Genomic DNA, 12,480 nt, shown 5'->3' on the forward strand with positions numbered 1-12,480 from the left:
ATTTTCCATCTTATCCCATTTTTCTTTATCTCTTTTAAGTTCTCTTATTTGTAAAAACTTAATAAACAAAACAGTTTACAAATTATAATTTCTCAAAATTATGGTAACAATCTTACCTCTTACCTCTTACCACCTTCTACAGAATTGCAGAGCATATTCCAAGTGCAGACTAACTTCAATTACAAGAGTTAACAATCTTCAAAGTATGGATATTTGCTGCTTTCATTACCACTCTAACAATTTTACACATCACCACACATTCTAATATAAAATTATTGACCACTCTGAAATAGACAGTGGGATGCTAAATCTTGTCATTGAATAGGGTTAGACTGATCTTTCAAAACCATGGGGACATGCAATATTTCTAAGCAATTCACAATAGGGGAAAATATAACAAATGTTTAGTCACTATATGGGAGATCTAAAGCTGAAAGTTAAAGATGAACCTCAAGCCAAAAAAACTGTTCATTATATTACAATATACATAATACATTCTCGCGAAAAAAAAAAGTTAGAAAGTAGTAACTTCCATGTCGAAGACATTTTGACTATATTGATATTTTCTAAGCTAGTAATGTTTATATATCCATTTCACGTAGCTTAAGAATATAAATCCTTGAAGAGGCATATAGGAATATAAAATAGACTGCAAAAATCATCACTATAATACCATTCCTTAGTTTGGCTGACCTCAAGCACTAAGAAGCATAGAGCTCACTGAGGAGAGCTTAAACTTTCGAACTTTTGAACCATTTTGAGGCTGAATGATTATCTCGGTACTTGATCTTACGGTTTCTTCTTTCCACTCCGGTTCTGATGCCCCTTCACTTCTATAGTCCCGCAACCTGTATAGAACTTGAAGCCTAGAAGGAGCTGCAAATCATTCCAAGTTAGTCAAAGAAACCGCAAACCAATGACCAAATCAATGCAAATATAGAAATCTTGCTTTCATGAATTTTTTCCCCCCATCAGAGAGAGGTCATTATCAGTTGAAACCATAGGTTTATTGAAGATCATTTGTCTCACAGGTATTTATTTCAACTTCATAATTAGAAGAACTGCAGGATTAATAATCAGCAATGAAGAGATCAAAAAACATATTTTCCTGATTTCAAAATATCAGCTAAGATGCGTTTGATGCACATTGAGGGACAATATAAGTAGTTGAATTACAACCCAAATTTTGTTCTGTTTGTTGTTTGGTGGCTAATGCACAGCACAACCACATAAGCAGTTGAGGGAGAAAAGGGCTAGAAAGGGTGGAGGAGGAAAATTGAGGAAGAGAAAGGGGCCAGGAAGTAGAACTGTCAGAGAGGATTTTTTTTTCTTCTAACTTTTGGACGGTGTTGTGAATAAAACAGAAACTTGTACCTTCCGTTGATTTGTTTTGTACAATGTCCAGTTAAAAACCAAACATAAACCAAGTTTTTAGCTGTCCTTTAATTTCTAGCAAATCAAGCCTTTCGCTGATTTTATGCCCTGATTTTTCTTGATCTTAATTCATATACTTTTAACAAAAAGGACAATTCTACTGTTACTATGTTTTGGGGATAGAGGATATCATAACTACTGTTAAGCACACAGATACAACTGGAAAAAGTACAATCATAATTTATTCCCAAAAGATTACCCAGTCCAAACATGCTCGTCTTTTGGATTACCACACGACCAACTTTTGATCTTCTAATTTGTCTTAAAGCCTCAACGTCTTCTTGTTTGCCCTTAAATTCCTGGAAGTCCCCCAATACATACTTGTTGCCTTTGAGCTCCACCCTATAAGCCAAACAAACTCTTTGTAAGTGAAAAATATGATTTGGTAAATATTAAATTATACCAACAAAACTCCAAAACACACTGTTATGAAGGCATGCACATCTGATTTCTAAACCCCACTTAGATCACAACTAACCAAAAAACTGAACAGAATAATTTCCTCAGCTGCACCAAAATCATGGCTTAGGTAGGGGCTAAAGCAACTTATATTAGTGTTTTAAATCAAACAGAAAAGAAGGCACTGAAATAGTGAAATCACCAAAATAAAATACAAGTAAAATAGATGGAACCGTCCATCGGTCAGTTCATAACAGTGTATTAAAAATCTCTTTTATAAAGAAAAAGAAACCCAGCTGAAGGTTTAAGTGGGCCTATGCTTTATGGCTCCAAGCTAGCTTTAACATGATCATTTGTAATTCTGTGATAACACATACATAAACCCATCATCGGGCCCTCTCTTAATAGAGCTTTGAGGTTGAATTGGTTTTGACACACATCAAGCAAGCAGAAACCAGATTTTTAACAAGCCAACATCTGATAGGTCACAAATGGATTGACATATTTGCTTCCCTAAGCCAAAGTTTTGTCAAGGCACTATTAACAGAATCAAATTGCAATAAGTTTTACTAAAATTCAGTGACTCGTCAAGTACAAAATGATGACTAACCTATCCCATATTGGTGCTGAGCTAAGGACAAAATCAAGATTCTGATTAACAGATTCTAGCATATCCTTCTTCCCACTACGAAAAGCACTCTTTACCCAACTAGACAATGTGCTCTTTGCTTCTGGCTTCAGTTGAATCCATTGATCATGGGTAATAACTTCAGATGGAAAACCATCTGCAGGAATGGTACTGCAAATACAAATAAAGAGATTAATTGTTTAATTTTGACATGCATTAGCAAAAGAGGTAAGATAACATTATCAGTTGCTTTTGACTAGATTTGCAGATGCATTTTTCCTGTAAAAAATACTGTTTCTCAAGTAATTGAACCATACACCAACATTTGCAACTTATCTAACATATTTCCAACTTATACAAAAGTTTAACTAGAAATTACACAGAATTGATTTCTTCATTTCATGCAAAGAATTCATAAACATGTGAATAGTAAAATAGTCACTAGTCCATTACAAGTATCAATGTTGTACCCATGTTGGATCCCAATATTGTGAAAATCGGCTTAGTAAAATCTTGTCAGAAAGGTTCCTAGGTCGTCTAACTGTACTAGGCCATCCAATGTGTGATATGCAGTTTCTACCATATATGGTAGCATGCACTGAAGTCATGGGCTGACTAGTGAAACCGTCTAAGTGACTTTCCAGTTCAGTAATTAGAAGCATTGTTCACATGTCTTCCTCATTAGTCTGGGTGTGTTTCACATGTGTTAGTTGTATTGGTATTGTTTTATAAATAACCTTTGTACCATCATTTGAAGTTAACCCTTGAGTTGTGCTTGAATGAGTTTGTTGTAAGAGAGAAACTACGAGTTGTAATATGTAATTGTAGTGGGTTTTGTTATGGACATAGATTGAAGTTCAATAACACTTCAATTGAACCATGTTATCTCTTAGTGTGATTCTTTCTAGTTCTTCCTCTTATTTTTACCTGCTACCTACTTGCTATGTTTGTGGGTTTCTCCGTTATCATTCTCTGTTTGTGGTAGACACATCTGCAGTTGATTTGTCTGATGAGCCAATTCCAACAGATACTCTTTGGACACTTCCAAGTATGCATTTTCAATTTGTTTCCCTGATACTGCTCGGTACATATTTGAAAAGTATCCATTCTTTTTTTCGTTTAATTTTTTTTTTCTAATGTGACTTGTATACTTCTAGATACATATCTGAAAAGCTTGCCTTGAAACACCTAGTCTAACCATGTTTTTCCTCATGTTGTGAGAGGAATTGATGTACATATTCCTTTACTCCTTTTTTTGAAGAGCAACAAAATGGGTCCAAAATGAACTATATTTGGTGTATATGCATCCCAACCCTTAACTTTTGTCTAGAAAAGATAAAGAATATAATGTACAGAACAGAAGAGACACGTTGTGGAACATGAGTGAAGCATGATCCAGTTGACAATGGTGTTAGACTTCTTGAATTGGCAGAGTAGCGTCTTCGTCAAGCAAACTTAGAAGCTATGTTTTTTTTCTAGATGATGGTAATGGAGGAGAGAAGAATGACACAGTTAGCATTAAACAATAGCTTAGTAATGATGTTTCTGAAGAGTCAATACTCGTTTTGAGTTCTACCCAAAATGTTTTTCTTGATACAGTTACCCAAGATTCAAGATTAGTTATGATATAGGCAGGAACCGTATTTTTTGTTAAGATCACAAACAACAAATCAAAAGAGAGCAGCATCAAAAAGATTAGAAGAAGAATTTGGCACTAATAATAGAAAGTGAAATCACGAGTAGATCCAAAATCATACCATAATTTAGGATTTGGAAGTATAACTTTGCAACATATGTATCCTTCAGGCAGAGCGACCCCTCTCTGTTCAAGATATGATTCGAGAATAGAAGCTTGCTTCCGTGCTTCTTCCACCTGTACATAATTTGAGAAAACAAACTCATTAACTAGGCAATCCACTGGTGTTCTTCCACGTCTAATGCAGCAGTCTCGATAAAAGAGTGAACAAAAAGAAACCCAAACCACTCTTCATAGTACAATTCAATAAACATCCAAACCAGTTTTCATTCATGCCATCTTACGAAACAGCATTCTATGAGGCAATCAAAGATGCAAGTGTTCAGCATGTATAAGAATATTATAATGATAATAATTAGTGGTTCCTTACAGGATCAGGGTGACGCTCTGCTTTACGTTTGTCTGGCTTTTCACAGAGCCAGCTACCATCGCCTCCAATTGTCAAAATTCCTGAGAAGTTTTTCACAGAAACCACCACCAGCTCTCTGCAGTATAATAAGTTGAAATTCAAAATAAAAACGAAACCATACTTCAAACCTCACAGTAGTAGCCATTGCCAAAATAAGAAAAAGATTGAAAAAGAAAACGGAGAATACTGTTTGGTGAGAAGAACCATATCAATGCTCTGTCGAGAAGCAGTGTCAGCATCGGGAATTCGAAGACCCACATACACATTTGCTCCGTAGAGTTTTTTAAGCCTGAGAAAAATTGAACTTGATTTGTGCCCTAGAAGAAAAATAGGAGAAAATGAACAGAAGAAGAAAAAGAGAGGGAGAGAGACCTATCGGCGACGGAGAAAAGAACAGAAGAATCAGATCCTTCCATGTCTAAAACGTCGTCGTCGTAGAAGAATCGTCGGAACAATTTGTAGATGACGAGACCGAACAAAATCTCCACCCACATCGTTCGTTGCTTCTTCTTCTTCGGTCTTCCACCCACATTGACTACCTCCTAAGCTTTCTACTTCGTATTTATACCTCTCAATTTCTATTTTTCCATCTTTTTAAATTCTTTCACTCATTAAATTAATATAAAATATTAGTATTTTGTCTAATATAGTTATACATCACTTCAAAATCGAGATCAAAGTTAATTTATATATATCTTTCTTTTTTAAAAATATAAAGAGTTTTATGTTCAAAACGGACAATACTTCAAATATAATTATGAACCTGATGATTTCATTTTAATGAATTTGAGATTCAACATTTGACTGACACCTTCCTCCTTAATCCATTACATATTTAATTAAATTATGAATATATATTGTACATATTCAGATCAATAACCGTTCATTCAATCTAGGTTACTACTGTAGAATCCATTTATATCTTATAGTAATTATTTATTATTTTTCTTAATAGTATGAGTTCAACCAAACCTATAAATAAGTGATGACTCTAGGGGACATCCTAAACTCTACCATATACTCTTACTCTTAGCTCTCTGTTAAGAATTTATCATCATGTGTGCTCCTACTAACCTAAGCATCGGAAAGTCTTTTGCAGGTGGACATTCCTCTTCTATTGAAGTCCTAATTGAGTTGTACTCTCCAAATTCATTTGTTTAGAACATAAAAGTCGGTTGCTACTTTTAAAACATAAAATCAAATGAAAAAAAGAATTAAGGACATAGAATTTTGAATTTATACTTTTATGTGAAATTTAAAGTTGTAAAATGTTAAGATAAAAATCCGTTTTGTGGATACCTAGAGTGCGAGCACAAGAAAAGAAAAACACTGCACAAAGCAGATAGCCCAAACATGGCACAGAACAGAGATTTTTTGAGGTAACAGAAACCATCTTTAGTACAGAGTCCTTCAGAGGTGAAAATCTGTCTGCCAAGTTTAAGTCTTGAAAGAGTACAGTTATTTTCAACAACCCGTGTGAATGGCATCACTGCAAATAAAGATTCAATTGTAATCTTAATGGTTTTTTGTGTTATTATTCGATTAAAAACTGAACCTTTGTCTCAGTGTTAACCCCAAGCCAAGACCACCTTTATTTTTGGAAAGCAAAAGAGTATTAATTCCAAGTGACCAAGAGTATATTTATGTCTCTTTGCTTTATATATATTTGCTTGGAGATGGAGGATGGAATTTTGGAGTGTTAAGGAGTGACTTTAAAACAAAATGGTGTTCTTTCCGAGAGTTGATTATGGATACATATAATACTATTCCCATAAACTCGATAATGGATACTTATTATTCCAAATTTGGATGGAAAGGAGATGAAAAAGTTGATCATTGAGTTTCTCACAAACAACATGGAAATCTATATCTATATGTTTGATTCTTTCATAGAAAGTAGGATTGAAGGCAATGTGTTACGCCACTTGATTATCATAGTATAAAACTGTCCTAGTAGTGGACTGAATGTGAAGATCATAAGAAGGTTGGTTTTTATATACCGGAGAATGTGTTGAGCAATTTGAACAGTTATTTTTCAGAAGGAAAATATTTTCACTACATCAAAATTATTAATATGGTTTGAATCACGATGTTACCAGTCCTCTCATATAAGTTGAAAATATGAGATTATCTCATTTGTAAAATATCACAGTTTTCTTCAGATATACCAATGGATGTTGGGATAGTGTGTTGCAGTTATCTACAAATGAGAATGCATGAAAGAAAGAAGATTATTAATTTTTTAGGAAACTTTTATATGCTATAACTCTGTAAGTTGTGGTTTCATTGATCTTGTTTTTTTTCACACACAAAAAAGAACCACGCACGTGCATGAGGATTTGATTCCTTTAAAATGAAAAGATTGCGTGAATTGAAAAATCATCAGATAATATTATAATCTGAACAGGTTTTTTCATCAGAGTATTTTATTCTCTGCAAGTACAGTTTCTCAGTATAGAAAAAACTGGCTCGTGAGGGGAATGCAATCAACAGAGAATGTGCAGAATTGCTGAATCAATCATTAGAGTAGTAACTTTTTTGCTTCGACATATAATTTAGAGTCAATCCACTTAGTATATACAACATGCAAAAACATTTTTTAACAAATCAATGTAGAAAGTGGTGAGAAATTGAATATATATGTCAAAGGGGTAGCAAACATCAGAAGTTCTATCTAGAGTTTCATTGGAATGAAGATAAGATGGTATAAAAATACAATCCAACTTGCCACTTCTTGATTTCGTGAGATCTATGTAGAAGGGCAAGAAGAATCAAAGTAAAGGGACAAAAAAATAACAACAATTGCACCACATACAATTTAGTGTCAACATGGAGAACCGCAACCAAAATAAGTGACTAGAGTAAGACTCCTAAACAATATTACATGCCTCAGTCATTCTTTAAAAGCTATTCATCAAGAAGCAAAAATCATAAAGCAAATACATGCAAACAATTTAATGTTCAATATACCAGCCAAGGTAAAATGTTGTTCTATTTGTGATTGCTTCCACCCTTTTTCTTGAGAAGGCTTCCAAACTTGCCAAGCAAAGGCTTCTTCTTCTTCTTCACTTGTACCTTTGATGGTGAGTTCCTCCCACTATCATCAACGTTTTCTTTTAAAGAGGCTCCATTCATCTGGTCAAAGCCCTCACCACCCTCTTTCTTGGAGTTAACTTCCTCTTCAAAGGATTCAGGCTCTGGTTCTCTCTCTGGTGAGAATTCCTTTTTCTCAATCTTGCAGCTCTCCCACATTTTAAATTCGGCTTCTACAGAATCATCTTTTGCTTTGTCTGCATCTTCCTTCACTTTTCCATTCACATTCACAGGTTTGGGAGATTCAGTTTTCTCAGACTTGTCATCCAAGGGAATACTTTCCTCCTGTAAGTTTTGCCCAAGTCCCTCTTCATCAGCTGAAAGCTCTACCTTCTGGGACAAGTCTTCTCCACCATGTCCATTCTCTTCAGAGAATTCAACTACTTTAGGAAGCATGTCATAGTCTTTCTCACTGTCAGTAACATCCCCATTTTCCTCAGGCTGATTTCTGCTTGTAACTTCGTCGAGCATCTTCGATAACTCTTCCACCTTCTTAATAGATGTGGATTCCCTCATTCGAAGTTCTTCATTTTCTTGAAATACGTTCTGAAACTCATTTTCTTTGTCCAATAGACTCTCCTTCAACTTCATGTTCTCAGCCTTTTCTTCTTTAAGTTCTTCTTGCAGGTGGATCACCTCAGCCTCAACTTCCTTGAGATTTTCCTTTAGCTGTGCTTCTTCCTCCTTCTTGGCACCAGCTTCTTCCTCAGTTTCCTTGAGTAACCTAATCAGCCTGTTAATTTCTTTTCCCAGGGATGAGTTCTCTTCTTCGGTTAGATTTAAGCAGTTGACAAGATGATGTTCTCTCTGTTCCCACTCTGCCTTGGAGCATTCCATGTTGTTCTTGGAATTTTCAACACTACATGTAAGAACGTCAATCTCATGTCGTGCATCATTAAGCATGGACTCGTATTTTTCATTAGTGGTTTTCAAGACCAACTTTAAATCTTCAATCTGAGACACGTAGTTTTCATGTTCTGCATGGCTGGCTAATAGCTTTTCTTTGGCATCCCTGGCTTCTGTAGATACTTCATGCAAAGCAGAAGTTAAGCTTTCCATCGCCCTTTTAGTCTTTTCATCTTCATCTCTACAGATCTCTAATTCATTAATTAGTTTGTCTTTGTCTTCTAATAGGGTCTGAACACTGGAAGCTGCAAGCTTTTCACTGTTCAAAGCCTGAGCCTTCTCTTCCTTGACTGTCTCGAGTTCAGATTCCAGAGTTTCAACCTTCTTTGACATTTCAAGACTCTCTTCCTTAGCCACAAGAAGACAACGCTCTGACTCCTCCAGATCTCCTCTCTGTCTACCAATTGTTATTTCCAACATTCCCACCTTCTCTTTAAGACTAGAAATTTCAGATTTTGCTTCATGCAACAACTCGTTGTTTCCTTCCAACTGTCTCGTTACTGATTCCAAAGACGCTGATGCAGATCTCTCCAACTTATTTGCTTCTTCAACCTTCACTTCTAGCTCCTCGACCTTTTTCGTCCACTCCTCTAGCAGACTGTGTGCATAAGATTCAGCCATCTTGGCAGCTTCAAGCTCCACATTAAGCTGTTCAATGTGATTCTCTTTCTCCGTCAACTTTGCATCATGATCCTTTGCCTTTTCAAGTTCTTCATTAAGAGCTTCAATCTCTGTTTGTAGCTCTGATACAATCTTGTTTTCACTAGCCTCAGTTTCCAGCTTTGAATCTAGTAAGGCCTTCAAATGCATCAGCTCGGCTGAAAGAATCTCTGCTTTCTCCACATGAAGCTCCGCAATTTTAGTTGCATCGTCAGCATGACTCAGAGCCTGGTTCTTTGCATCACAAGTCATGGCAAGCTCTTGCTTAATCCGCTGAAGCTCCTGAGTAGTGGAGAGAAGGGAAGCCACATCCAAAGCATGCTGGTTCCTCACACTTTCAAGCTCTTTCTGCCATTCCACTTCCTTTGCCTGAACAACTTCAATTCCAGCCTGTTCCAACTCAACGGCTCGGAACTTCTGAATCTCGGAATCCTCCTCCGCCCGCTTTTGAGCCACCATTGCCTCCCTGAGTTTTTCATTTGCTTCCTCAGCCACTACCTGTGCTTCTTTCAGCTCGTCAATCGCTTTTGCCTTCTCTTTCTCAGCCTGAATCAGCTGTTCCTTTGCTTTCTTTAGATCTTCTTGGGCAAGGTTTAACTGGGCCTGCAATTCTGAACCCTTCGCAACTCTTGGAAGTTGTTTCTGAAATTCAAGGAACACAATAAACATGTATCAGAGGACATATAACCAAAGCAAAAGCATGACTAAACAGATTTTCCTTTTTTTGCCATATCAAACTATCAATAATCACATACCACACATCTCAAATGGATAACAAGCCATGGATCATCTAAACATTCAAATTCCAAGAAAAAAATGCCAAATAACTGATGAGAATCATAACTAACACATGATAACACATTTCACGTTTACTTATTTTATACACTTGTTAACAGACTTGAGAATTTAGCAGGTTCAGAATTCTCAAAGAAAAACAGAACTGGAGAAGCAAACAGTCCAACTTCCCAAGAGTTTCCATTTAGTAATAAAGCCAAACATGACTAATCTCAGATAAGAAGGGATACATAGTACATTTACTATAACTTACATCAGGTGTGGTGGATGCAGGTCTTGGTGATTTGCGGTCAGTGACAGGCTTAGAATTCAAAGATCGTGGCGATGCTTTTTCTGCAGAAAGGCGCAAATTTTGCAGAGGTGATGGTGATTCTGATTCTGGTTTGGACACTCCTTTGCTGAGTCTACTAACTCTTGGAGTTGCAGGTGAGGTTTTGTTGGGAGTTGATGGCCTTGCCTTGTTGGGAGTGGCTGGAGTTGCTTTGTTGGGGGTTTCTGATAAACCGGATCTATCAGATTCACAATGTCAGGTTCATACTACACCATTGAATGAAATGAAAAGACAAGACACCGAAAAGTAACAAAATGCCATTTTTGCTCCCATCAGAGAGATGGATCTAAGCCTAAGAAACCAACTCTTAGTACCAAACTCAGCATCTAAACGCATTCTCAAGCCAAACTCCTCAAACAAGAAATAACCACCAACCCAGAGAAACAGGAGATAGCACGCTATTAACTGCTACCCAAAAGCCAGAATTAGGGCCAAAAACACAGACAACGATGCAATCACAAACCAAAAAACACAATCCAACAAGAACAGTAGAAGATCAAGGCTCAACAATAACTAAAAATAGAAATAAAGCAAAGCCCATCTTAAAATTCCATGCACACACACCAAAAAAACATGGAAATTTACACAGATGAAGAAGAGGGCATTCCACATAATGTCTTCAAATAGCAGATCAAAACCGTCAATTACAAAACCACCCAGAAGAGAAGAGAAACTGCGAGGCCGTACGAGGAAGAAAGTAGAAGAAACCCACATCAGATCTTAAAGCAACAGAGACACCCACAACACAAAGCACCGAACTTGACATACCTGGATTTTGAAGCCATTGGTGGAAGCGGCCAAGTAAGAACAAAACGTGAGAAGGTGTTGCCTTTGCTGAAGTATCAGTTGCAGAACCCAGAATGGTGAAGTTCCAACATTGTCAGAAAGAAGAAACCGAACACATTTGGGATCAGAGTGAGATGAAAAAAAAATTCAAACTTTTTCTTTTGTTTCTCTTTTTGTCTTTTGGGAAATCATGGGAATAGGAAGATGATGAAGAGGAATTTACAGAACATGAACATAAACCAAAGCCAAACAAGTGGGTTTGGTTTTCCTGTCTCCAGAGTAGCCACAGCAACACACTGTGCTATGCTCTCTCTCTCTCTTTACCCTTTTGATTTTGATTTTCCTCTTTGTTTCTTTGTTCCTCTTTCAATGGAAGCAGTGGTGAGAGGGTGAGGGAAGTGAAAGGACAAAAGTAACCCTGAGTTTTGTTAAATCTGTGAAAGGCAAAGGTATGTGTAGCTTTTTCAGAGGCAAAGAGCTGTCTGAGAGTCTTCCAACCTTACCCTTCTTTTCAGGAAAAGAGAGACTCTGCCATGGGATTAGGAACTGACCCTGCAACTCTTTTTTTTCAATTTATGCTCCAAATCTAAATACACTCACAATTCAATTTCCAACAACATGTGCATCTGTCCAAATTTTCAAAACAAAACTGTTTGGTTTCATGAACCATAAAATTCATTTGAAACAGACACCACTGCATGTTACCAATTGCTTTGCCAGGTTGGATTATTTTAAAAAGGAGACATGTGATGTCAACTTCAAATCACCAAATAACATTCATGGTTTTTGCTTTTCTCAACTTTTTTTATGCTTTAACATTTAAAAAAAAAACAAATAATCAATCTCTTTTTTAAATGATAGTTTTAGGACTCTTAGAGTTACATACAATTTGTAATTAAAAATAAATATATAATAAAATGTAAATTTGTAATTAAATAATATAAAAAAATATTAAAATAATAGTATTGGAAGTTGTAATGTGGTTTTATAAAATTTTGTGTTGTCAATGTCATTACTCTTTTTAAATATATGTAGCACAGAAAATGAACATTGATAAGATATGAATACCGACACAGAAATATGTATAATATCTAAAATATAGGATACGGGACACGGATTTATATATTATATAAAATAATTTGTTTCTTGTTTTTATAATTATAATAAAAATTTATATCAGTTTGAATTTTTTGGAAAAATAATGTTTTTTTTCTTAAATTGTGTTTGAACCGTGCTATAATTGTGAGAAACCTAACAAATATTTTTTAAATTAGACACTTAAC

At 35.8% G+C, this 12,480-nt stretch overlaps 2 protein-coding genes across 2 annotated transcripts; both read right to left on the minus strand.

Annotated features, from left to right (window-relative positions):
• Nucleotides 1–444: 444 nt before the first annotated feature.
• On the minus strand, nucleotides 445–5,194 carry LOC137810336 (uncharacterized). Its single transcript, XM_068611541.1, has 7 exons — nucleotides 4,999–5,194; nucleotides 4,814–4,915; nucleotides 4,588–4,702; nucleotides 4,219–4,334; nucleotides 2,444–2,632; nucleotides 1,634–1,776; nucleotides 445–876 (listed from the first exon to the last, which is right to left on the minus strand). The coding sequence occupies exons 1-7, from the start codon at nucleotides 5,118–5,120 to the stop codon at nucleotides 695–697; spliced, it is 969 nt and encodes a 322-aa protein (XP_068467642.1). The 5' UTR covers nucleotides 5,121–5,194; the 3' UTR covers nucleotides 445–694.
• A 2,084-nt stretch (nucleotides 5,195–7,278) lies between these two features.
• Nucleotides 7,279–11,948, minus strand: LOC137810343 (WEB family protein At3g02930, chloroplastic-like). The gene is made up of 3 exons (XM_068611555.1): nucleotides 11,180–11,948; nucleotides 10,334–10,589; nucleotides 7,279–9,927 (listed from the first exon to the last, which is right to left on the minus strand). The coding sequence occupies exons 1-3, from the start codon at nucleotides 11,194–11,196 to the stop codon at nucleotides 7,618–7,620; spliced, it is 2,583 nt and encodes an 860-aa protein (XP_068467656.1). The 5' UTR covers nucleotides 11,197–11,948; the 3' UTR covers nucleotides 7,279–7,617.
• Between the last annotated feature and the right edge of the window lie 532 nt (nucleotides 11,949–12,480).

The sequence above is a fragment of the Phaseolus vulgaris genome, chromosome 2, assembly GCF_000499845.2.
Source record: "Phaseolus vulgaris cultivar G19833 chromosome 2, P. vulgaris v2.0, whole genome shotgun sequence".
In the NCBI taxonomy this organism is placed as follows: domain Eukaryota; kingdom Viridiplantae; phylum Streptophyta; class Magnoliopsida; order Fabales; family Fabaceae; genus Phaseolus; species Phaseolus vulgaris.

Excerpts from the sequence above, each read along its gene's own strand:
- LOC137810343 (XM_068611555.1), bottom strand. Across the intron at positions 9,928-10,333 it reads CTGCATCCACCACACCTGAT|AAACAACTTCCAAGAGTTGC; the intron begins GTAAGTTATAGT and ends CTTGAATTTCAG.
- LOC137810336 (XM_068611541.1), bottom strand. The coding sequence starts at position 5,120 with ATGTGGGTGGAGATTTTGTTCGGTCTCGTCATCTACAAATTGTTCCGA. Across the intron at positions 4,703-4,813 it reads ATGGTTCTTCTCACCAAACA|AGAGCTGGTGGTGGTTTCTG; the intron begins GTATTCTCCGTT and ends ATTATACTGCAG. Across the intron at positions 1,777-2,443 it reads TCAGCACCAATATGGGATAG|GGTGGAGCTCAAAGGCAACA; the intron begins GTTAGTCATCAT and ends TTTGGCTTATAG.